The following is a 26,489-nucleotide window of genomic DNA, read 5'->3' on the forward strand; positions in this document are numbered from 1 at the left end:
ATAAGGCGTGCTTTGTCTTTGTTAGAGCAAATTCTCGTGGGCATCCCGTCCTCATGGCGCGTTAATTAACTTCTCTTTTCTCGGCGCGTGCTTGTCTTCCGCTTTTCCTCGTGCTCTCACGCACGCCCACGTTGTTGAGTTTCTTCCCTCACTCCATCGATTGCGCCCGATTATTCTCTAGTCTTCCTTCTTTCGTCTGCCCGACTTTCTTTTTTTCCCCCGAACTGCGAGAAAAATCTTCCTACCACGCCACGTTGCAAGCCAAGAGCAACAGCGTTGCCGCCGCTGCTAAATTTACCGGATGCCGGGGAGACGCGCACGCGTGTCAGGCGAAGCCGGCGTCGCCGCCGGCGTCAGCGCCGGGCGGCGTTGCGCGACGGCGTCATGGCGGCACCGGTCCGTCTCCACGGCAACGAGTTCGCGAGGCGCCGCGGAGCCTCACGTGATGGGTCACGTGGCTTCAGCCCCGCCACTGCAGAGCCGAGGCGGCCGCCATTAGCCGTTCGGCCGCCGAGTTGACACCGTCGCTCCCCGCCGGCGACGACTGCGCGCGGCCAACATGGGCGGCGGCGGCGGTTACCTCCTGCTCGTCCTGAACCCGCCCTGGACGCCCGAGCACAAGGAGGCTATCCTGCAGCGCGTCGCCAAAGGTATGACGCGTGCACACAAGCCGTGTGTTTGTTTTCTCCCTTACCGCAGCCGGGGATGTCGATATTTATCCCCCCCGCTCTCCGCCGATGCCGGCTCTCCCGTCGGCCGAAGTCGCAGCATCTTCTCTCATTTCCTCTCCGCGCGACGCGCGAGAGCTCCGCCGTACAGTGGTAGCAGACGCCAATCGAATCATGTCGTCTGCTTAGCGATTAACCAAGCGCTAAACTAAATTTGTGCATGCTCCGTTTGCTGCTGAAGTGACGCTCATTGCACGAGTGAGATGGTGCATCCGACGTACGCAATCATTCTTCTTCCCGTTGCCTTAAAACCGAAGGAATCGGAAGGAAAGGTTTGAGTAAAACCACGTCAAAATTATCTCGTATAACTTCAGCTTCTCACCTATATAACGTTTCAAAGGAAACGGTCCCTTCTTGCTTGATTTTGTGTTTGTGAACTTGTTTCTCCTCGGGGGACGGACTGAATGAGCGGAATGCCGGCCGACAAACGGGTTCTAGTCGATTTTGTGCGAGTCGAAAACACGCGTTCTTTCTCACGGCGCCGGGAAGTAACAAGCAGGTCGACAAGCCGTCGGAAAAGCCAGTGCGTCGACGTGTTTCGAATCTATAGTTACGAAACTGCTGGCCTACGCCTTTATTCATTATTTCTCTTCTTTTTTTCTTCATTTTTTGTACGTGTTTGTTCGTACAAGACTGTTCATCATTGACAGCTGGTATGTAGTGCTTCAAAGCGATCGTTATTCTTCTTTTCACTTTTTTACCGCCGATGCAAACAAGGTGCCCTCTGAAGTATTGACCTGAGAGCTCGCGTAATGAACGGCCAATTTTTGGGTCTCCGGAATTTCGTCGATACGGGGCGTTTTTTCGGGTTCCGCCGTGGCGAACTGACGCCAGCGTTCTTACCGCGGCTTCCGTTATTGACGTTAACCAGGCCTAACCAACCTCTGTGTGTGTCATGGTCGTGCATTTCTTTTCCTTCTTTATTTTTATTTTTATCTGTGCCGCATCAGAGCCGGCGAAGGGGTGTGGACTTCTGAAACCACCACGGATTCCTGCTTGTAAGATTTTGATTCTACGTTTTCGCAACTTACGTGGTTTGCAGTGAGACTGGAACCGATGATGCAATGTCCGTTGTCCTTTTCTTTCTTTCTTCTTTTATTCTTTAGCTTAGAGTGTTTCATGCCTAGACCTCTCCTTGCTTTGTTGCGAGAGGCTTACAGACTAGATAGCGTTGGACTTAGCGGGATTCGAAATGAGATTTCTTACGCAATGTTTCGTACATACATCGACTTTCGCCTCCAATCTACCCGCGCTTTTTTTTTTGTGTTGTTGCTAGTTTCGACTAATCCTCGATGCATAAAAGTCACATTATGTCCTGTTTTTTTTATGTTTATTTTTTAACGTGAACGACCAGACGTCTCCATCTGGAAGTACACAGTGATATGATCAAGCCAAAATCCCTGGTGTGTGGTTTTAGCTATGTACGCCGCTTGTAATTCCTCTTATTTTAACCTATATTCAAGAAATCCCGAAAATCACTCTCTAAATCCGCTCTGATATCGCTGTAGTGGCCAAAAGAGTTGCCAGCAGCACTGCTCGATATATCTGTATTTTCCTCTTGCTATTCCCGGGCATCCCTGGTTGTAGTTAAAGCCGCTAAGTGCCTATGTCTTGTTCTACTGATGCCGTGGTTTCCTGCTACAATTGGCTGACGAAAATTCTCAGGGCCAAGTTGCATGCTCGCGTGCTGACTTCATAATGCGCTAGAGCGTCAGTTTAATCCGTAGGATGCGTAACAGTGACCAGCGCTAAAATGAAAAGCCCTATAATTTCAATACGGTAGCGTCCATAGACAGAAACAAGTCTTATTTATGAATGGAATGAAATAAGCGACCTCGTCAAGTAGTCACGTGCATTGACCATTGCGGTTTAACTCGATGACTGTCGCCATCTTGAAGACTAAGAACTTTAAATGTCTTCATACAACGGCGCGCGATGGAGATAATCTAACACGCTCGTTGTACACTGAGTGCATCGTTCCAGTTGTTTGTTTTCCTATCGGCCTTCACACCTTAACATGCCACCGCCTTAACACGAAGACGATGGCATCCTGTGCGCTGAAGCAAACTGATTACCTTGACATAAAGAGATCAATCAAGGATTCAATCAAAGATAAGGAACACACGGCACGTTCGCGTATGCGCCTGATTCGTCCCATCGACACGACGGCGAGGAGCTCGGCGCGCACACACCCAAACCGGACCGCTTCGTTCGGCATGCGCACCGTAATACTCGCCGTGCCGTCGCAGAGCGCCACTGGCGACGCTGGATGCTGGCGCGGCCACTCCCTTCGATTCTTTTACCCTTTTTTTTTATGGTTTCCTTTCCCCTCCCACATCCCATTCACTCGTCTCCACCGGAGACCCAAAGCTCTCTTCTCTGCAATGCAAGCGCGTCGTGCGGCGAAGCGCTCACTCCGGGATAGCCGTGCGTGACTCGGAACCGCCACTCGTTCGTTCTCTTTCCCGAAACTCTTCCAACGGCGCGACGCCTTCTCGCTCTCTCTTTTACTTCCTTCTCTTCATTCATCCTCTCCTTCAGCATCTCTTTCTCTCTTTATTTTTCTCTTTCTTCCAGCTTGCTCTCTGCCCGTTCATCGCGTGTCACTTCGCCTTTACTGTTATTTATTTTTTCCCTCTCTCGGCCTATCCGTTATACGCGGCTTGCTCCCTGATGCGTGCACGCTCTATTGCTTCCTCTACACCTAATGTTCGTGCGTGCGTCCCGTTGTTTCTCCCTTTCTTTTCGCTGCTCTACTGGTCTTTTTTTTTTTTCTTCTTTTCATACCCTTGTGTCGACTGGAGCGTTAAAGCGGCACTGAAACACACGCTACGACGTTCTACGCGCGAATGGCGTGTTGTGGCGCTGTCGGAGTGGGCGACGTACGTCGCTTGTCGCTTGAATGATGCGTCCGCCTCGGCCACGAAAAGGCAGGGGATGGGGAAGGGGGGAGGTGTGGGGGGGAAGGGAGTTCCGTTATCGTAACTCGCTAAAGAGCACCGTTAAGGTCAACGTGTCGACGGCGAAAGTGTGGCTCGTGCGAGTCTGTTTCCGGTCTCTCGCCGTTATTTTAGGCCTGCTCGTGAGGTCTAGTTGGTTCGAAAGTGTAAGCGGCCTTGAACGGGACAAATTGGAGAGAGACAAACAGATCTGCCCGAGCTGTCGTTACTGACGCTGTCTCCTTTGACCCTCATTTGTTCTCATTTCATCGGCTCGCAAAGCACCGCATGAGGACGAATTAGAGCCAAATGCGACAGCGGCAGTTCATTTTTTTTTTTCCACCACGTTAGTGCTACAACGTACCGCTACGTTTCGACTAGGTGCGGCGGGCGGCTGTCAGTGTTTTTGTCAGTCTGTCAGTTTGCTTTGTATGTCTGATAGCGTACACCAATGATGTATGGACCGTGCGGTTACGCGAAGTTCCATCTCCCGTAAGAGCTAAATGAAACTCACCTGCAACGTGGCTGTCGTTTTCGTTTCTGTAACTCTATAAAATATGGAATCTTATGTGTAATATGAACTAATGTTTTAGCGTACCAGAGTTGAAATATTTCGTAGGACAGGTACTCTTTGTAATATTTTTTATCATTAATAACATTACTATAATTATTAGTAGTAGTAGCAGGCGTAGTAGTAGTAGCAGTGCTTTTAGGCGACCTGTCTCTAATTTGCGACCGCCGAAATTTAGTTATTCCGCGCTCTGGATATCAAGGTCAGTGAACTCCGCGGCAGTTTGCACAAGATTACGATGATTTGCGATAGTAAAATCCAGGGCATTGCTCCAAGGCGACACGAGGTCCTGGATGGGCGCGGAATTCGGTTGTATACAACAATATGCGCGAGCAATTCTCACTGCTATCGATTGTAGTTGTCATATACGCAGAGCACGGGAGGCGCTTTGAAGGCGGCGGACATAAAAGCGCTTCTGCGGCCGGAACATAAAGCGATGCGGCGCGCCGATCATTCACCCCAGTGTGCGTCACATTCCTTAAATTATTTCTTTTTTTTTTTTTGCGCCTGAAATACGCAGGCCGTTTGCATCTTCAAGAACGAACTGCTTTTAATAATAGCTATTCGTTCCTGTCGTGCGATAGGTTAAATTGCCTGCCGTGTTTCATTTATTTATTATTTTTGCGTCAGTAAACAGCTCATTTCATATCGTTTGCGCACGACCCCAACACTAAGCCGCACGCCTGAGTTTGTAGATAGTGAAACAAATTACGCCGATGTATTTTCATCGACGAAGAACGGGCTCGGTCTGAAAACAAATTACGATCTTCAAATTTTATGCAATTTACGCAAGTTTTATGCTCGTCGCCCGGGAAACAGCAGCGCCGACGTGTTCGAGACACGCCAGATGTTTGTTACTCCAAGCTCAAGATGTAACGCTATCTGCATTGTGCGACCCTCTATAGACGATAGCGATAATATCGAAAACAAGAGCCCAGAACATGCGTGTACTGCGCAGAAGAACAATAGATGTTTAAGCGTGCGGCGAGGCAATTTGACGGCTCCTAGAATTGAGGCTGCCCGATCTGCTCCGAATCGCAGCACATCTCGGTATGTACAAGTTTACGTACCTCAGATAAATCCACTCCGTATCAACGATGTATGAGCGCGCGAGAACTGTCGACAGAAGGATTTTATGTGACCTCGAATATTTATTATATATCGCGCAGCCCTAGTACGACATTGCGCTGTAACTGCTTTTACACGCATGCATCGGGACTCCGTATAGTCTGTAGTGCAGTCTGTCCTCGCCTTTGGTTCTATATTATGTCCCGGTGTGTCTGGGACCTACATCTAGACTTAATGTACTCTCTTATCTAACTCCGCTGTGTACTTTCCGAATCGGTGATAGTGTCCTTATTTCAAATTATTTGTCTCGCTATTATTAATATTACGTGAAAAGGATTAGCCGTCACCATTACAGGGCGACTAAATCGATCTCTTTTATTTTTCTTTAAATGGAAATGAAAAACTGCGGTCGATCCTACGATAAAGCGAGTGATATTTTGAATTAGAGTTCTGTGAGGAGGATTCTTCAAAACGAGCGGTGAAACTTCAAAAAGGGCCGACGCCAGACGGCGCTAAGATTTTTAAAACAGCGCGTTTGTAGAATCGGTTCACCGCACTTGAGAAGTCGTTACTCTCGCGAATTCCTCTTCTGAACGCGTAGAAGGACATTGAGCCCATCTTTTCAAATGCACAGCTGCGTCAAGTCAGCACGAAGCCGCCGCTTCGAAAGCACAATTTGCAAGAACGACCTCCCAAGCTTCCGCGAAAAGTATGTAGTTCCTACCGTTCCCATTTCCTGCTCTCAAAGGATTGTTCGTCGATGTCGACGTGTCTCGTTAGCCGTCTGTTGCATTCAGCTTCATTTATCGTTTAGCGTTATGAGTGTAGCAACTCCAAAATGACAAGTGAAACTCAAAGAATCCCATTGCGCTGCTGCGCGCAAGATGGCGGACACGATTCACGGCAGCGGGCCACCGTATTCCGATGAAAGCGGATGGCAGGAACAGGCGTATGCTTAGATTTATACGCACGGTAAATATCTCCAGAAAGTCAAAACATTTTCGACGCTTCTCACAGCTCAGGAGTTGTTCTGTGTCGTCGAGCCCCCATGTCGCAATCAATCGTGCAAGTGTTTGGCTTTAGATCAAAAAAGCACAAGCAACGCGAATGCACTTAGTTGATGAAGGCCTGAGTCAGTCAGAAACAGCAATCAATTACGTTGTCCCTGCTCTGTAACCTCTGAACACTCGAGTTCAGTGGCTTACAAGCCTGCTCGCATTTTTTTTTCTCCATCTTGTTCGTGATTTGTTTTATTTTTTTTTTCACACTCTCTCGTTCGACATTTCCCCGCTAACCGCAATGCGGAAGAACAGTGCTGACGACATCCCAGAGGACACGCCCAAACTATGCTGAACTAGGACCTGGACCCTTACCCTCCTCGCACCCCCTCTCCCCTCAACTTCTGTCGAAATTCCTCGGTCTGCTGCTACTTGACATAAAAAAAAAAACAGAAGCTCGCTCAGGGAAGGGGAGCCCAGACCTCGTGTTGAGTAACGAGGCTCGTGGATGGGTCTTCAGCTTCCGCCGCCAACATTCCGCGGGGCGTGACGTCGCGTCTGCCGTTGCTTTCTTTCCGTCTGTCTCTCCAGCTTACGTCTGGCCTCGCTAACCCTCGCCGCCTGTTTCTCCGTCTGCGGCGGAACTTGCGTGTCTTCTCGTCTGGTCTCGGCAACACCGTGGGGCTTAGCGCGCTTGGCCGCGCCCCTTGTAACGCATGGCACCACGAGCCGCAGCGACGGCTCATTCGCACCGCAATGGGCATGGCCTGCGTACGTCTTCTTAGAACGATGTTAGTATGTTTTAGTTCTGAATTGAAAAATAACCGAAATGTGTACATTTGACAATCCCTGTCGATTACGAAGTCTGCTTTTCTTGCTTAAGAATCGGTGCTTTTCCAAATGCCAGTTTGTTTGAAAAAGAAAAGAAACGTACTTTGTGAATCGCAGCTCTTCTTATGTTATCCCTCTGATCGTTCGTAGCGCCAGCGCCGAAAAGGGAAAACGAGTTCTTTTTGTTTTCATACAGAAAACACGGAAATGTGCGAGACTCCAAGATCTCAGGGCTTGCTACAACCTGTTCCAGTGAACGGCGCTCTGGAAGCCTTATTCCAAACAATGTGTTGTTCGTCCGCGGCACGACAGCTACCACAACGCGCTATTCGCACTCCATTCCGATGAGCAATGCGTCCGCAAAACGTTCATTGTAGAAAGCGTGCCGTCTACAAAAAAAAAAGAAAAGGTTGCAAATCTTCTAAAGGCATTTAATCTCGTCGTACGCTACATAGCTGCGCGGAGTACGTAACCATGCTGACTGACATTAACAGCCCTGATGCGCTGTCAAAACGTTATGATCGCAAGTCTGAGAGCACTTTGTCCATAATTGCGACGCGTAAGTGGCTGCGCCCACCACTCTCGCTAACTAAACCAAACTACTGTACCGCGCATTTCGGGCGAGTACTTCTGGCAACTCGCCCGCTTCCTTCCTGACCATAACGGCCCGGTGCGTCGCAGCGGTTAGTGACCCAGGCATGGTTTCACTTATTCCTTTTTTTTTCTCGTCTTTCGCTCTCTCCTTATTTTTCTCTTCGTTCATCCTCTCCGTCCACGCCCGTCTGTGTTTTCCATATCCGCTGTTTCTTTTCGCCAGTCCTTGTTTTCTTTTTTTTTCCTATCTTTTTTCGGCAGGGCGTTCTTAGCGTGGCACTACTCGGGCCGTCATTCTGTCCGGCGCCACCGCGCCTGTCTGGGTCTCTTGGCGTCCGGCGCGCCGCCGTAGTAGTGGCAGTCTCTCCCGTAGCTGTGGCCCTGCCCCGGCGCAGCGGGCAATCGATACGTCTGCCATCTGCCAAAAGCTTCGTCCTCGTACAGCGCTACGCATAAAAATACGCACGCGCACACCCGCCCACGCACGCACACAAACACACGGGCACCGGCGAAGACTCACGTCGGTCGACCTGACGCTGTTCCCGAGTCAGTCGCCCCCCCCCTCTCTCTCTCTCTCTCTCTCTCTCTCTCTCTCTCTCTCACTCACTCTTTATCACTGATTCCGCGTTGAGACAGGCGAGGAGGTGAAGGGAAATGGGGGTTTGGCAGTGGTTTGCGTATTACTACTAGTAATTAATGTCAGTTATGCCGCCCGGTTCACTGTACGCGAGACCGTCGCCGATTAGGAGTGATGACGGGGCGGAGCGGGGTCGGTGTCGTCGGATTTTGAGGTGGTTATCCATTTATCGTTCCTCACCCCGTTTCTCTTCGTTCGTTTTGCTTTCTGGACGTTCTGCTTGCTCTGGGCGGTTCGGCGAACATGCGTTGCTGCCGGAACTCTCACGAGTATCGATGACGGCCTGTGACAAAGCACGGGTATTATAGCTTCGAAGCAGCCTGTGCGCGGGCGCTTTTTGATTCTGGTGTCCGGAGGCAATGCTCTATTCCGCGCGTGGTTTCTTTCCAGACCGACACGGCAGAAAAGGGCGACGGAAGAAAGGAGACGTCCCCTTTTTCGTAGAGTTTCTTCGCCGATATCGGAAGCCTTCCGGCAGCATTGTACGCCGAGTTCGAGTGACTTTCTCCGACGCATATATTAGCGGCCCGACGGCTGCTTCGTGATCTCATCCTTTTATTGAGGTGTCGCGCTTTGTCTGACGCACCGGCCACTGTGCCACTATAGCGTGAGACCGCAGATGCCGCGGCGAATACGCGCGTAAGGAGCGGCGATTTTTCTCGCCATCGCCGACCGCCTATTTTACTGACTATGCTGTAACGCCGGCGTTGTATTGTAGCGCATGGAGAGCGGAAGTGTTCGCCACTACAAAGAATTAGATAGTTTAGACGACGAAGATGTAGTATTTGTAACTGTTGGAGACGCTGATCGCTAAGCAGCAGGACGGCAGGTGAAGGGGGAGGGGGGGGGGGGGGCTGGAGGTGGCGGTATACTAGAAAGAGGCAACTGCTGTACGATTCTCTGATCGCAGTGATCGCAGTGTAACTGAAAGGATGTAATTTAGAGCTTTGAGATCTACATTTTGGATTGTTCATTTGTAACGCTTTTGTGTGTTAGCTCACTGCAACAAGGTCGTTCTTCTACAGAAAGAAGTACGTGTGAGAGTGCACCGCATTAAAGCAGCTTGTAAACCCTATTTTCGTCAGACAAGCAGTAGCCGAGTCGTATTTCACGCCCCGCCTTTCTACATTACAGTAACAAGGAAGGACAGAACTGTTGTGTACATCCCCTTGATGCGACTGAACAAACGGTTCGAAGCAGCTGAATGCGAAATTGCAGGAGTCATTAACTAAAAATAAAAGGAAACACTTACCTATATATACAGTAGCGGCAAGTGTTGTTTGATGCATATTAAAGTTAATAAAAAACAATTTCAGTGCTGCAGTTCCCAAAATAATCTCGGTCTTTTCTTTGACGCACATTGCTGCTAGATTCCGTGAATAACTTCAAACGAAAAACGTTAGCGCTGTGATCTTGAAAGTTCGTGAATCATTCTAGTGCATCATTCTTACCGAGGTAATTTAAGAACCCTTTTATAACTAGGCACTCATTGCGCAAGATAAAGTGCTTTATTCACAACCTGCCTTGCTACTTCACTTATAATGCAACCGTCAGGACTAAGAGTAGCACTTGCATGTCTCTTTTCGCCATTGTTCCTTCACGACTCTACGCGGGTTCCGTACGCCTTCAGTTTTCCGACCCGGAGCCGGCTAAATTATTCACTTCTTCTTAGTCCGTTACTTTCGGTCGACGGGACGGACTCTCAGAAGGCGGTTCTAAGAGCACAAAGTCTGCGACGCACGTCGCCGACCACTCAGCGTTAGCGCTCTTGCGCAACCTCCATTTTAAAGGCGTGCGCACACTTTCTTCAGCTTCGTCGCGTCGTCGCCGTCGTCGTCAGGACCCGCTGACACGTTAATCCTGAGCAGACGCGCAGTTTCTCCATCGCAGGTGTGCGTGCGTTCCTACACCCCTGGAGCGAACAATAAAAGTGCCCCTCCGCGTAACGCGCGCACAGGTATTGCGGTAGCCTGGCTAGCTACGTGGGTGCCTTTCATCGCCGGTATAGCTTGCCCTTACAGTCGCGGAACGTATAGAACAGAGAAAGAAAAAAAACGGATGGCGTAGGCGCCCCAACGGAATACGGGTCACTCTACTTGGACGACGAGTCGTGCCGTGCCCCGGCATCGCAACAACGGCAGAGACGGCGCCGGTTCAATGGAGCGCGAGCAGCGGTGCGTCGCGTCAGCTCTCCCCTCTTGAGAAGCTGCAACGCACTGTGCCCTCTCCCGCGGGGAACGCCGTTATTGCGCGGGTTAACGGCAGCCCTGCTGGCTCAGCGCAGCGGGGTACGCGGGATGCCTGCCCGTGTGTGCGCGCACGTATTTAACGTGAGTGCGTGCGGAAGTGTGGATCTGTGCGTGCACTCAGGCGCCGGTATACCGCCGACAACCTTGCGGGCAAGCGTCGGCATGCAGTGAGCTAGATAGGTTACGCTCGGCATTGTCGATACTCGTTCGCGCTTGCCACTGCTTATCATTCGGCTTTGAATGCGGCGCCCTCTTCTTTCCACTGTTCCGGTCGTTTCCCTGTTTTTCCCCGCATTGCTTTCCTTCTTTAGTTTCGGTTGGTTATTTCTTTTTTTTCAGGATGCAGATAATGATCGCGTTTTTGTTCCCGTGGCCATACTTCTCTTTTTCTTCACTGCCGTTTCATCGACAAGCGCGTCGTGCTGCTCTCTAACGCAGGAGCAACACTTGTGGGGCAACTAGGCAGACGGAGCGACTTCCGTTTGCTGTCTCTTGTCATTTGTTGCTTAAAAGGCGCGACAAAGCCGTCTCAATTGGCAGTCGATTCTACTGAAAGCTCATCAATGATGATATATATAGAAAATGAACGACATTTCATGCTTTTCTTATTTCTCGTCAGCCGCGAACTTCTTGTCTTTTATGGTGACCCTGACAACGACGACAGTGGTAATGATGATGATAATGACGACGATGGCAGGACACCATTAATGTAGTGTGCAATTTCCTATAGCTTTAGAACGTTGGAAGAATAATAACAGCTCGTGATGGGCCCTCTAGCACAAATGTCAGATTACTTTTGCATTCCTGAGGTACCTGGAGCGGGACAGGTGCGGAACATCTGCGGTGTTGTGGCGTTCCAGCTGGGCGCAGCCGGGGCCGGCCCATATGTATTCTCATCTGTACTGTCGTACATGTACATTTACATGTATACTGTCGAGATGAGGAAATATGCAGGTGAAGTTGCCGCGTAATAGTACTAGCAGGATGTCCAAAACAAGGGCCTTTGCTCTGCGGATAGCTTTGGTTACGTTGACGGGGATGCTGCTCGGGCCGCACGGCCGAGCTGCCACGGATAAGAACATCTGCTTAACGTGGCTGCCTGGGCAGAACTAAACAATGGGGCTGGAGCGGAACAGTCCCACAGGAACCTGAAGTGGCACACAGTGGGCATATTTAGCTAGACGCGGTGACTATAAAATGCACTGAGCCTCCCGACTTGGTTTACGCCGGATGCGTACCGGCATGGCAGCTTGCACCGTTTTCCAGATATTATTTCGAATGCACGCTGAAAGCTGCTCGCAACTTCACTGATAGACGAACCGATTGGCGAGCCCTTTCTTTTCTATACTCTTCTGGCTGTCGTATCTTAAAGGTACGTATAACGTTACCAATAACCCGATCAGTGCAAGCGGCCATTGTCTGCGCAATACCTGCAAGAGGCCTTGACAGTGTTTCGTAGAGGACCTGTACCAAGGTTGGGGTTTTCGTTGGCTGCGGACGAAAGTAGATTTATACAGGCTTCCGGCAATTGCAATGACCGTGCACCGCCACTTCGCATGTATATACGCTAGCTGTGGTTGCGCGTCGCTAAAGCTGACGAACACAATGTACCGCAAAGAGTCTGCTCATTTACTTGAGTCTACTGCTGCCTACTATCCGAGTCACTGTAACGTTAAGTAAAGGCTTTCAGCGCCACCTATATTCTCGTCGTTCCCTTTGCGAACCGCTAGTGTGCGTATACTAACTTGCCGTTCCGCCTTTGAGAAGTATGGAAATAACCCGCGCCGGTCATTTCCCTTCGCCTCAATAGTTTGCATTCTTCCGTCGATTCTGCTGCGTCACTGAACATCGGGATTCGCCTTTGTGCATGCAAGATCTTGGCGCTGACGACAGAAAGGAGGCATTCAAATACCGAGCGCAAGTCCCAAGAAAGGCGTTGCGGGATCTCCCTTAGAATTTCCAAAGTATTTTCGACCATTAGAATTTCCGATGAAAAGGAGCGCGGCTATTCGTCCGTTTCTCCTTTCAATTCAAGATTCGCGTCAGACGCCCGACACGCGTATTTGCGCACTATTCTTTCGCTGTCCGCGACACGTGTTCGCCGGCTTGCGACATCCAACCTTCTTTACATACAAGTCGTGAATTTCAGTGAATATCTTTGTATCATTTGGCAAATCTCTCCCTGTCGTTTCTGTTTTGCGAACGCTTCCTTTAACGTATTTCTCTTTCTTATACGATGGGATGATCAGTAGCAAAGGCAGTGTGCCTGGAGAGCTGTCATTACCAGCCTGGTTGGGCAATAGTGGCCCCGCGTCCCGCAATTGCTAAGCCGCGGTTCGGCGACTGAAATTTTCACGAGTGGCAAGGCTGGAACTGGGCCAAGATATATGGAGCTGAGCCCTAACCACCGTGGCCGTAACTTTGATCGTTGACGATTCAAGCGTGATCATCATCATGATCATCATCATCATCAACAACAACAACAACAACATCGCACTACCTAGGAGCGCGTGCAGCACGAAGACCTTTCTCAACAATCTCCAATTACCCGTGTATTGCTTCACCATTGATTCTTTGACCAGTTGACGTCCCTCATTTTAGTGCCTGTTATACGAGTTCGTTTATAAATTCTTCTTTTATTTTTATTTTATGTTCTTAAATGTGGCGTTGTAGATAGTCGTCATTTCTTGTTTATGTATATTTTGATGGATGACCTTGATTTTTGTTGCAGCCTTAATTGGTGACGTCACCTACATATAAGTGTCGATGAAGGAATTGCTATGTCGGTCAATCGAGATGGGCCTCGTCATTTATACGACGAGGTGCCATTCTTTTGTGTTCTTTCCTTTCCTTTCTTTAACTTTTTTCTTTCGTTTTTTTTTCTCCAATTCCTTTATTTTATCCTGACAGTTCATTTAACTCTCCTCCCCCGTCTTTCTTTTTTTTTTTTTATCTTTCACTGAGTCCTCAAAGTATTTCTACCTCTCTTTCTTTTTTGGTCCAGGAGTTATGCGCCACAATATCTCCACTTATTATTTTTTTAATGCGATTATTTCGGTACCGCCAAGTAAAACAAACCTGAACATTGATGCTTAAGTAATGATTCTCCAGCCTTCGTGTCAAAGCTATTTCCAAAAATATAGGCAGTACAGCCAGCAGAGGAGACATTGCGTTAGAGACACCATGATGTTTTCTAGGCAGTCCATACACCAATGCCCTTTCTCCATCTCACCGGTCTTCAAAATTGCTCTGAGGTGCCCACAGGCTTGCGGCCTTCATTGGACAGGAAGGTTAACTGAAAGCAGAGGAGGTTAACCGAAGGAAGAGGAGGTTAACCGATAGACGAGGAGGTTAAGAAGACGGGGAGGTTAACATAACGGGGAGGTTAACCGGAAGACAAACACCCAGTTAGACATTTGGACTACTCTATGTCGACCAGCTCTTCTCAAGTTATACCATTCTATGGGGTCACAGATTGTAAATGTCTGGCATTTGATTTCCTTCATTTCTACGCGAAAATCTTCGATCTACTTGATTGAACTATAGTAACTTCCTCTTTTTGAACATCAATAATGTATTTTGTGCGCTAAACCGTATTCATCTGCTACGTCTTCGTTAATTTTTATGAGATTGATCTTCCTTTCTCCTGTGTCATAAGAAGTAGCCATCACTGTTTACTAGTTTCGACATATATTTCATACCAATGAAAAAAAAAACTTATCACTGCGGCGCACGTTAGCGAATAAATTTGATATCATTATCAGGATCGAACCACCCACACCTCTAGTCATACTACCACCGGGATTTACCCGTGATTTGCCTTGGGAAGACGCGTATCGCGATTTGTATCAGGATTATCCCGCCTACTGCTTTGATAACACTGCCTCCCAAATCGGCCCGCTTTATTTAGCGCCGACACGTACAACCAACAAAGAGTGGTGAGTTTCCTGTCTGCGGTGTTAACGAGTTAAGGAAGGTTGCTTCGTGCGAACGAGACACCTTGGCTCCTTCGGGACACCTCGGCTCGGTGGCCGCACCAAGTAGTAGCGATCGCTGAAGCAGGCCATCAAGCGTGTCTGTCATGCCCACGCGCCCTTTCAGATCGTCTCCGGAATTCCGTGCAACTGGACTGCAGCCTTGCTTGTTCTTGTTGCTCGGTCTGGCCAACGAACCGAAGCGGCGAGAAAAACACCCTTTGTGCTCGTCATCTGGGCACCGGTCTTCCTCTTTCCGTTGTGGCCTTGTTGCCCCCCCCCCCCCCCCCCCCCAGTCGTAGTCCAAGGGACTGCCGTTCTTTCTCGAATGTAACGTCCTCCTTCCGGCCCTATCTGTTTGTTTCTTATTCGCTTATTTGACGCATGAGCGAAGTGCGCGGGGGGCTTAGGCTCGACGTAAAGGAGGCAGTACCAAAAGAAGAAAGCCCGGAATAATGAAACGTTATTGTATTGCAAGTATATTTGAAATAAACCGCTCGAGTTCTTCTCAGACGTAAAGATTATTGTGGTCTTCGAGCTAAATGACTGATGCTGTAGCGTCGTTGAGCGAAAATACGGGCGGGAAGAAACGGAGTGGACGCGGGACAGTCGCTCATTTACAACTGAAGCTTAATTAAAGGTTTTCCATGTAGGTGGAGGGTCGCACATGCGCAGTCAGAAGGTTGATGTAAAGTTCGTACATAATCACACGCAGAAATTGTAAGAAATGCTAACGTCCAAGGAGATAACTAATTTCTTTATCCGTCAGGGCAACTGACGGGAAGCTAACACACGTGCGGCAGATTGTGCGTATATCTGCCACGTGTGTCTAGAAATTAGTTATCTTCTTGGGCGTTAGCATTCTTTGCAATTTTTGCATGTGATTATGCATGGGCTTTGAATCAACCTTCTGACTGCGCATGTCAGGCCCTCCGCTCCCTGGGAAACCTTTCATTAAGCTTCAGTTGTTAGTGAGCGTCTGTCCTGTCCACTCCATTTTTCCCCGCCCGTACTTTCGCTCAACGACAACACGTGATACACCAACCGGCCCAACAGTCTACGCTTCTAAATGACTGCTGGCCGTTACCGCAATCTTACAAGACGCTCACTCGCGCCATTACTCGACACATCGCGCCTTCCGCACCGCCACTGCGAACTCCTGCGTTTGACGTCTCACAAGTTACTTCAATATCAGAGAGGTTGTGCCGCTAAAGTTCACTAAGACAAAAACCTTCTCGACATCACCCAAATGATAGGCAGCTGGCCCACCTTGTCTTCTTATTTGCGGATATTTTACATAACTTGTCCAAGCAATCAGATTGTGGCAGCTGAGGCTTGCATGCAAGGAAATAGCTTTAATTTGACGACATTTTTCGTTTTACATCCAGAAGGGGTGAGGTGGATGTGCGCATTATCATCAGAAGGGGAGCTCAGCTTAGATTCGTACTGGCTTAAATTTAGGAAAATACGGCATAACCGAAGAAGCCTCCGACGCTCACGAGTGGCGCAAATTCGCGTTCACGACTTTAGTCGCGACTACGTCCGCGCTGTCACCTCGCGGCTGCTCTGTCGGTACCAGAAAGGCCGAGAGAAGGGGCCACCTAAATTGCGGGAAGGGTAAGGGGGAAGGGCGGTGAGGGACGCCAGTGCTGCATAACGGACCTGGCCTTTGTGACCTCCCGCCGTCGTTGTTGCTGCTGTCGTTAGGGCGCCGTCAGCTCCGCGCACGTTTGTGTTGCTCTCCCTCCATCTGTCTCTCTCTCTCTCCACGCGTGACGATTTCGTGACGTCGCACACGACTACGGCGGCGGCCTCCCGTTGCTGTTGTTTGCGAGGTGTTAATGCTCGCGCTGGCGTGCCGCTGACGCACGGCGGGCATTCATCTTTCGTCTTCCAAGGGCGACAGGCGGGGCGTGAACAGGCGCACCGTTAAGGAGAGAACGATCCACCCTGACACGGTTCTCGCGCTGAAGTTACAATAGAGGACATTCTCGCGCTGCGAACGTTCGGCAACCAGTACTACGACGCGAAGGGTGGGACCACCGCACGGATGTTACTCGACTGTAGGCCGTGAGCTTTCGTCGAGTCTGAGACGGCACTCGCGGCGTCTCACATTATTATCCCGTCGCCGTGTTTCCCTTTTAGCGGACAGAGGAAGATGGTCCTTAAATGAAACTTTGCGACCGTGCACCTAGCTCGTAAATGCTCGAAGCCCGGCCTCAGCCTGTGGCCTACTATGTCTGGGTCGTTTCAGATTTTCTTGCGTGTGTGAGTGAATGAGGGAGGGAGAAAAAGCGAGAGCGCGCGCGCGCGCCCGTGTGTGTGCGCGTGCTTGAGGATTTTCGGTCTTAATCCACCAGTGGGCTAGTTTCCTGCCGCAGTTAGAGTACTGGCTATATGCCCTTTTGCGTGGCACACGCATCGTTGACTATTTCATCGTGCGCTGCATTCCGCAAAGCAAAGGACAAAGGCAACGGCAAACGTCGTCATAGCCGCGCAGACCAGCGTCTTACCCCCCGGACTGGCTTCGCATTGCTTGCCGAGAGGAATTGTGGTCGTGCTTCCAGTCGAATCGGTGCCGCAACACAATGCGTACCAATATTCGCTTCATCTGTCCGCATAGGGGGCGGCAAGAATTTAAAAAAAAAAAGAACGAAGAAGCAAGCAACAGTGTCCAAGCTCATCTCCTTGCCTGCACCACAAAACAATTTTTTATCGGAGGACACTTGCAGTCGCAAGGCGAATTATGATATTTTTTTACGTGCGACCATTGCGGGCCCTAGAAATGGGGCGAAACTTTGTTTTAATGTTTCTTTTTTTTTGCTACGCTGTTTTACCTACGCATCCGCGTGGCAGTACACGCAAGCAATGCGCTACGAAGCGTGCCGCGGAGCACAGGCAATCCTGGCATTCCTGTATTAAGCCGGAGCTGGCCAAGTTCCCTGGACTCGTTCTGCGGAAGAGCGACGTATAAGGGCGCGCTCGTTCGCATGGCAATAACGGTGGCAATCGCGTGAACTGCGCTGCTCACGTCTAGTCGGTGAACGCCTTGCGACAAGCGCTGTTCATCCGGGAAGAGAACGAGGAGGAGGAGGAGGAGGGCGCGTTTCGCACCGCCCTTGTTCAACAACTTTTATTTGTTTTCACAGACTCCGAGAAACACACGGACACTACAGCCTCCGGGAGACCTGGAGTTTACTTATCTAGTGTTCTGTCGTCTCATGTTTGCTCCCGTTTTCCGACAAAAGGCTAGATTTCCCCGCAGGGATGATTTCTTCTCTTCCGAAGCTGCGTGCACAAAGCGCCACTCAGTATGCTCGCGAAAGCGGCCCGGCTTCCTCGGACTCTCTCTCTCTCTCTCTCTCTTTCTATATATATATATATATATATATATATATATATATATATATATATATATTCGCTGGACTAATACTGCAGCACGAAAGTTGAGTTTTAGCAATCCCTGGGGGGGGGGGGGGGGGGGGGGGGGGGACGCAGCGCTCGGACAGTGCGTTTGTTTAACTGTAACCAAGTTTTAAAAAACGCGATCTCTGCTCTAGCGGGCAATACTTCACGCCAAACTCCCGGTGTCCTCACGTACGCTTCCTATTAAATATTCAACGAAATACGAGGAGCCCATTTCGGAGAGCGACAAAACAAAACGGTCCTGTCTTTACTTGCTTTTGTCATTTTTTGCGTGAATAAGCACATTAGGGACAAAAAAAAAGGCGTCCCCTGTGGCATGCATTGCGGGTTTTTGTAGGTTGCCTTTGAATATATAATATTCATTTGTTTAGATTGTGGAATACGTTGTGAATATTCGTGAATGACCCCTGCGACTATAGCGCATTAAGCCTATTACCTGAACTTATTGTTCGTTTTGCTTTATTTCTTAAAATATACTCTTCAGAAACGCTGTTGTTGCAGGCGGTATATACCAGACGGCGTATTTGTCCCGCAGCTGACCAATTTTAGAATACGAGCAAATTTATATAAAACAAGCGCTAAAGCTTATTGCCTGTTTTCCAATGGCATGTGATCAATAGTTGATAACATAGAGGTTGTCAAGTGCCGTTAGCACTCTATAATTGTGGTCACAAGATTTGTCGCATAGTTTTTGAGATTCACCGTGGTTTCTTATTACGCTGATATCCGCGTCCAGTTCATTTCGTACTAATTATTATCACCTATATTTAGCGAATGTAGACCGCAAATTTATTTATTTATTTATTTATTTATTTATTTATTTATTTATTTATTTATTTATTTATTTATTTATTTATTTATTTATTTATTTATTTCACTACTATTGGAAGCCCTGGCAAATGTTGCGCGACCAGCTAGATATGGGAGTAAAAGTGGCTACGACTTTGGAATTACCGTGCAATGCACAATGTAAGCTTGTTCCAGTTATACCAACAATGGGAATTACCCAGCGGTTCAAGACTTCCCGTATTACACGTCTACAGCCGCAGAGCTCGCGCCTCTCCGCGACGCGCTTCAAGTTATAAATGCTGAAAGCCCTCGAAAATGGGCAGTCTTCTGCGATTCAACGCCGGCCTTGCAATGTGTGCAGTCGTTTCTCCGACATGTAACTCACGATCAGCTCACGTGCGAAATCCTGGAACTTGTCCATCACTTGAGAAAAAAAGGCCATGATATCTCCTTCCAATGGATACCAGTTCATTGCGGTAACATTGTAAATGATGACGCAGACAAGGCAGCTCGGACGTCAAACAAAGAAGACCGCTGCGTCCCCATTCCTCTCTCAAGGGCCGACGCTGCGAGACAACTTCGCATTCTAGCACGCACGCTCTCCTTAGTAGGGTGGAACACCGCACACACAAGTCGCACAAGACTGCACAGACTAAATCCTTCACTGCAACTCAGACCTCCGTCCGGACTGCACCGACGCGAAGCGTCTCTTCTGCGTCGGTTCTGGCTTGGAGTTGCCTTCACGAAAGCTTACTCAGCACTAATTGGAGTGGCTGATAGTCCTGCATGTGATGTTTGCGGATGCGAGGAGAGCAGTGACCACTTATTGTGCCACTGTCCTCAAGTTCAAGCACAAAGATAATCTTTGTCCAACACAATCATGAAATTTGATGATCGTCCTATGAGTGAACAGACAGCGCTAGAGCACCGTTCCCACCGATCATCGGCTCAGAAGGCAGTGAAGGCACTGTTGTGCTTTCTCCGAACGTCTGGTTTGGACGAGCGGCTTTGACTCGACGACTGCCTGTGCACATCTCTATACCCTCTGTCTCTTCTCTCTCTTCCCCTCCTCCCTTCCCCCAGCGTCGGGTAACCAACCAGACTCTCGACGGGTTAACATCCCTGCCTTCCTTCTCTCTCTCTCTCTCTCTCTCTCTCTCTCTCTCTCTCTGTTCCTGACAAAGCATGTAGCGCACATCCAATGGAGGGTACCGGAGACCTCTGAGGGGCGGGATGCTTGGACCGCATTCTGGATCGATGAATTTTGGGGATATCATCTTCAACAAATTCTGATTGGCTAATTGGCAGAAGGCGTGCAGAACTCCCGACGCTGCTACCAGTGAGGCATCGCGTCGGACGCCACGTCATGAGGAAGTGATCCCCTGCAGTGGTCAGTCGAGGTTACCGTCCGCCGGGTTCTAAGCTACACCAGCGGGCACTGTGTCACGAACGAAATAATTAGGTTCTCACGTTAAGTGCGTTACTGATACACAAACTGAGTGATTTCAAGCGGATAGTCAGTAAGTGCTCGTCATGTACTGTGGAGTATAATCCGTAACCTTCGGGAACACTCCGATTATTCCAAAGCTAAGCGGCAGTTGTCTACTGAACGCGTGATATGTGTGAACGCTGCTGAAGAGAGACGGAAACTGGATCGTCGCAGCCATAGGTAACATTACGAGATAAGGCGGCGATCGACAGAGTCCTATACCTATATATTAGGATATGATAATACGCAACTAGCTCACGCAGGCTATGTGACTATTTGACTGCACCTCCAGTAGATGTCTTGTCTTGTCTTGTGTCCCAGACAGTGGCGCGTACCCACTATGGGGGATTGGCCAAGAAGCAGGCGGTTTTCCGTAAGGTTAGAAGTATAGAGAAACTAGATTTTAATAGTGGAGCGTGGGACGATAGAACTGTAATTTGGACTTGCAATGAAAATATTGGTAAGAATTTTGATAAAATAATTTAACGTAAAGAAATGAAGTAATAAAAACTATGGATAATTGTAGAAAATCAGCAAAGTACTCTTTTCGCTAGCCATCGTCATCTTTTCAGCATGTACTGGGTGCCTTTCCTTCGCTCGAATTTAGTTTTGCCGACGTTCAACGTCGGCCTTCTTGCTCCCTCTACTGCAGCCTGTTATACCAATTATCAGTTTATTTGGCAAGCCATAAGGCTGTGAGTATCACGAGCTGTGCACTTGAGCTGTCTTTTCTTTTTCTTTCTTGTGTGCGTGCGTGCGTGCGTGCGTGCGTGCGTGCGTGCGTGCGTGTGTGTGTGTGTGTGTGTGTGTGTGTGTGTGTGTGTGTGTGTGTGTGTGTGTGTGTGTGTGTGTGTGTGTGTGTGTGTGTGTGTGTGTGTGTGTGTGTGTGTGTGTGTGTGTGTGTGAGAGAGAGAGAGAGAGAGAGAGAGGCAGACAGACAGACAGACAGACAAAAAAGCGCCCGTAGCCTAAGTTTTCTTTCTATATTGAAGCCTCTGAATCGAGTTTTCGAGTTTCGTCACCACAGCGCAAGAAACGGTGAGATCGAACTCTTGAGCCCCCTAAGCCTCTGTGGTGCGGCTGCTTTGCCGAAGCTTACTTTGTAGCGGCACTGCACACACTTCACGCGTATCGAAAAATTGTATCGAGTACACTGACCAGAAGATCAGTAGTTTCCTTTCAGGGCTGTACCGCGCTTCCTTACGTTTCTTTTTTTTTTCTTTTGTCCTCTTTGTATGGCTTCTTTCCCGGCTTCCTGTACTAAGCACAGAAAAACACGCCGCTTGACTTCGAGACAATTTTAACCCTATTTTCCTTGTAAGTTTTCTTAGGAATCTGTAGCAGTGCAGTTGAGTATGTCAGAGAGGTCGCAGACAGTGTGTTTGCGAAACGCATTGCGGCTGCGTTATTTTTTTTTTTTTTTTAAAGCAACGGTGAACCAGTATTGTTGCCATGGCTTGCAAACATACACCGAAGAGGCGTTCTTGCAACTGCCTTGTTAGTATTGCAACATTATAAGTCTCTTTTGATCGAAATGCTTTCAACCTGCGCTCCTCAACGGTTTCAACACAAAAAAAAAAAAAGGCCGGCTGTCGAAAGGCATTCAATTCAGGCTGCGCCTTCTATTATCAGACACGGCTTGGGGCAGCATGTCTATGCAGCCACCCGCGCTTCCAGCCATCTACACACAACTGACGCGTGTATATATAAAACAGGAAAACACACAATCAGGTACGAATATCAGCTTCTTCGTTTGCGAGGTTTGTTCGCCGCTGCTCCATCTATACGCAGTTTAACGTTAACCTCCACGTTACGTGCTTTGTGTCGGAATGCACGTTGGGGTCACGAAGATGCGTCTCCGGCGTTTAGCGACATCGATGAACACTGAATATTCTACCATACGTGGCTCGCTATTACTGTCGTATAAGTCATCATCATCATCAGCAGCAGACTATGTTTACCTCCTCTGCAAGACGAAGGCCTCTCTCAATGGCCTTCAATTAACCCTGTCGTGCTCTATAGTTGTTTCCAGCCTGCGCTTGCGAATTTCCTAAATTCATCACCCCACCGCTGCCGTGTTGGACAGCGCTTCCCTTCTCTTGGGACCCATTCTGTACCTCCAATGGTCCACCGGTTATCTACCCTACGTATTAAAGGGCCTGTCCAGCTCCATTTGTTTCTCTTTATTTCAACTGGAATATCGGCTATCACCGTTAGCTCTCTAATCCACACCGTTCTCTTCCTGTCTCTTAGCGCTACGCCTAACATCTTTCGTTTCATCGCTCTTTGCGTGATACTTAACTGGTTCTCGACAATAGGGACGACATGGCCACAATTAGTACATGACCGGCGTTGTTGGAAAAGTATGGGAGAGGCCTTTGCCCTGCAGTGGGCGTAACCAGGCTGATGATGATGATGATGATAACTGGTTCTCGAGCTTCTTAGTTAACCTCCAAGTCTCTGCTCCGTACTTTAGCACCGATAGAATGCAATGATTGTACGCTTTTCTTTTGTATGGCAGTGGTAAGATCCCAGTCAGGATTTGGTAATGCCTGCCGTATGCACACTAACCCATTTTTATTCTTCTACATGTAAATTTGCTTCTCATTGTCAGTGTCTCCTGTGAGCAATTGGCTTAGATAAACATACTCCTGCACAGTCTCTAGAAGCTGACCGGCGATCATACATAATGTTTTCCTTGTCAGGCCATTGAACATTACTTTTGTCTTCTGCATATTAATCTTCAACCCTACTCTTGCACTCTCTTTGTTAAGGTCCTCAATCATTTGTTGCAATTCATCTCCATTGTTGCTGAACAATATCGCCTGCAAGCCGGAGGTTGTTCGGTTGCTCCTAACCTTTCCCAGTCTAATAGCTTAACTACTTTCTTCTAAGCATGCAGTGAATAGCGCTAGAGACATTTGTCTGCTTGCCTGACCCCTTTCTTGATAGGTAAATTTCTGTTTTTCTTATGGAGAACCAAGGTAGCTATCGAATCTGGGATAGCTATGGAATCGTATAAGTACCGTACTCTAATCAATGGCTCAAATAAGTACGCTTCAAGAAAAGCCACTATTGAGCACACGGTTCTAAGCTGGTCGTAGATATACATACAATCTTGGCTGCGATAATTCCTCATTTAGAAGTGGCGTTCTGAAACCTTCTGCTTTCAGTTATACGTAATAATAAATCTCTGTCTCGGTGCGTATGTGTGTGCGAAATTAAAATTAAATTTTGAGGTTTTACGTGCCAACGTTACGATGTGATTATGAGGCACGCCGTAGCGGGGGACTCCGGAATAACGCAGTGACCACCTGGGTTTTGATCCCGTGCCCTCGGGCTTAGCAACACAACGCCATAGCTAATACGCCACCGCGGTCATTGAGTGAGAGTGAGTGAGTGAGTGAGTGAGTGAGTGAGTGAGTGAGTGAGTGAGTGAGTGAGTGAGTGAGTGAGTGAGTGAGTGAGTGAGTGAGTGAGTGAGTGAGTGAGTGAGTGAGTGAGTGAGTGAGTGAGTGAGTGAGTGAGTGAGTGAGTGAGTGAGTGAGCGAGTGAGTGTGCGCGCGTTGGCGCGTTGTCAGCAATATGGCTTTTCTGTGCTCATCTGACCTCCTTTTGTGCTAGCAACGTCGAATATAGGACGCTTGGAACAAGTGCCAAATTGCGTCACGTTACATCACTGACTTCAATAAAACAATCTGGTTCACATAACTGAAGGCCGCTGAATTGTTACACAATGTGTTTTTTTTTTTTTTTTTTTTATGTACATCATCCCTGCTTCGCGCACTCTTGCTGCTCGTTTCGAGTTGTGACGGCTCCGCCGTTTCCAGTCCTCGGACGGCTCTCTCGGGTACATTTCTGCCTTCCGCTGTTGCGTCGCCCATTAGTTCCGAGGGGCCTATTCCGCGCACGTTATGTCGCTTCGCGCGAAACCGTTTTCCCCCCTCTCAACTCAGGTTCTCATTCACGGTCACCGCTGTGTAGGCGACGCTTCTATTGTTCCATCCGCGTTCTTCCCGGCGCTATTTCTTTCTTTCTGGCTTTTCCCAGCCACAGCTTTCCCATAACTTTTCCGGCGTCGTCCTGCCATTACCTCCCCGAGGTTTCTTCTTTCCACAACTGGCGGACTCTCGGCTGCTTTAAACAGCATTTAGCGCGCTCCTCTGAAGGGCGTTACGGAAGTGAGGCAACCGAACAAAAGGGGGTCGGGGGCGCGCGCGACAGACAATGACAAAGAGCGCAGCGACGCTAAGTCCGAAGCCGAGAAGAAAATGCAAACAAAAAGCGGTCAGACAAACCAGTAGAGCACAAGGTCGTTTTCGCGAAGCAGTCAGACGTGAGACCGTTTTGCTCCGTCGTGTCTGGGTTTTCTTTGTCCTTCCTTTTTTTTTTGCCAGTCCCTGTATACCGTTCCTGAAATTACCTCGCTCTCGATCGTGATGGAGCTTGTCCCCTCACCCTCTCCCCCTCCTTTCCCGTCGTCGGCACGGAGCAAGGACACAGGTTGCCCTCGGGGCGAGTGAAACAAGCCAGCTCACGTAGCAGGAACGCCGGAGTCCCGTCCTTCGAGCCCCCGGAAGCGTTTCGCACAGTCGTTACGAGCCTGGACGTTGAGTTAGGTTGGAGCAGGGGCCTATGGGCGGCGGGATGTAAAGGGCTGCGATGAGGCAGACCGCGGCTGGACGAATGAATGTAGCAAGGGGGAGAGAGAGAGAGAGAGAGAGAGAGAGAGAGAGAGATAAGACTATTATGACGGGGCAGCAAACGCATGGGGACCACGCCAAATACTAAGCAGTGCGCCTCATTTTTATGACCGTGGAAACTGTCGCTGTCCTTGCCTTGGACGCGCAGTCGGGTAAAGGAATTGGTACGTCTACCTTATAAGGACGCGACAGCCTTAGGGACGAGACCGATCTTTTAGAAGGCAGACGAAACGTCGGACGAGACAGACTATAAAAGAAACAAACGGAAGTGCTGCTGATATTTCTTTTTTTTTTACGAGACCATGCGTTCTCTGCTCCGCAGGAAATTAGTTACGAGTTAGTCATGCTTCGCACGCGTATGCAGGGTGCAATACACTTTAGGAGCACTGATCGTTTGGCAAGTTGGTTTTGCATGCAAACTATAGTATATTAGGGCAAAGTGCTGGGACAGGCGACAACACAACCAGACAACTAAGCGCTCATCCTTTTTCTTCCTTTTTTTCCTCGTCTGTGTTTCTCTGTTCCAGCATTTTGAGCTAATATACTCTGTTTTGAAAGTTAGGATTACTTTCATTGTGTGGTTAATCACCGCGATACCCGTTGTCGACAGCAAACTCACTCGCATCTGCTGGCGAGGACGTCTCCTGGCGCGACACACGTTTCCTGTTCAGACCTCACGTGCTCCGTGTACATCTATATTATTACGGACTGAGAAAAAAACCCCGAACCCACTGGCACAAGCTTCCCTATCCCGTTTCTTTTTCACTTTCCACGCGCATCCGTATTGAGATTACGAGGACTTTATTCAGCTTTATTCGTAATCATTTTTTTTTTCTTTCCCACTCACTGTCAATGCGTTCCGTTCGAACCGTGCATGCATGCGCACGCTGCTATCGGGAGGCGCCCTGGTTATTTCTTTTTTTCCCTTTATCGATCGCCAAACGTCGTCCGACCTTTTCGCCCGTCTTCGATTCGATCGCCTTTGTATAGCCGCGTCCGTCACACGTGACTCGTGTTGTGTTTGCGCGTTGTGTGCTAGCTTCTTTGTTGACTTGTTTGTTTTTCTTAGCTTGCTCGTCTCGCCGAACGCCAGCGTATACCACCACGCACGGGGAGCGCGATTTCGCCCAGTTCGCACCGCCGGTGCCGTCCGGTCGCGGAAAGGGGGTCATTTCGTGACTCCGCGCCGACGATGGGCGAATTCGCTTCGGCGCGCGTCTGCGACTTGGGATCGAGCGAGAAGTGGCCGACGCCGTACAATGTCGCCTCCCCCCCCCATCGTTGCCGTCGTCTTCAATGGGCGCTGTTTTCGTTTTCGACGCTGTGTTTCCCCGTTTACGGTCGACACTTTACGTTTGACTCCGCCTGTACGCCGCTGTCGCTGCCAGTCGCATATATATTACGTTGAGTACTTCCGCAAGCGGACGTCGTAAACACGCTGCGCGATGATATACCACTACACTGTACGCCGTATTCGCATTCGTTTCTGATCT

The 26,489-nt window shown here is 49.0% G+C and overlaps 1 protein-coding gene across 1 annotated transcript in view; it reads left to right on the plus strand.

The window, feature by feature from the left end:
* Positions 1 to 323: 323 nt before the first annotated feature.
* Positions 324 to 26,489, plus strand: part of futsch — a 192,363-nt gene continuing 166,197 nt past the window's right edge. The window contains exon 1 of the mRNA XM_055062076.2: positions 324 to 650. Within this exon, the coding sequence (XP_054918051.1) occupies positions 560 to 650 (91 nt within the window). The 5' untranslated portion in view covers positions 324 to 559. The remainder of the gene's footprint in view (positions 651 to 26,489) is intronic.

Source organism: Dermacentor andersoni, chromosome 3 (assembly GCF_023375885.2).
Source record: "Dermacentor andersoni chromosome 3, qqDerAnde1_hic_scaffold, whole genome shotgun sequence".
NCBI lineage: Eukaryota > Metazoa > Arthropoda > Arachnida > Ixodida > Ixodidae > Dermacentor > Dermacentor andersoni.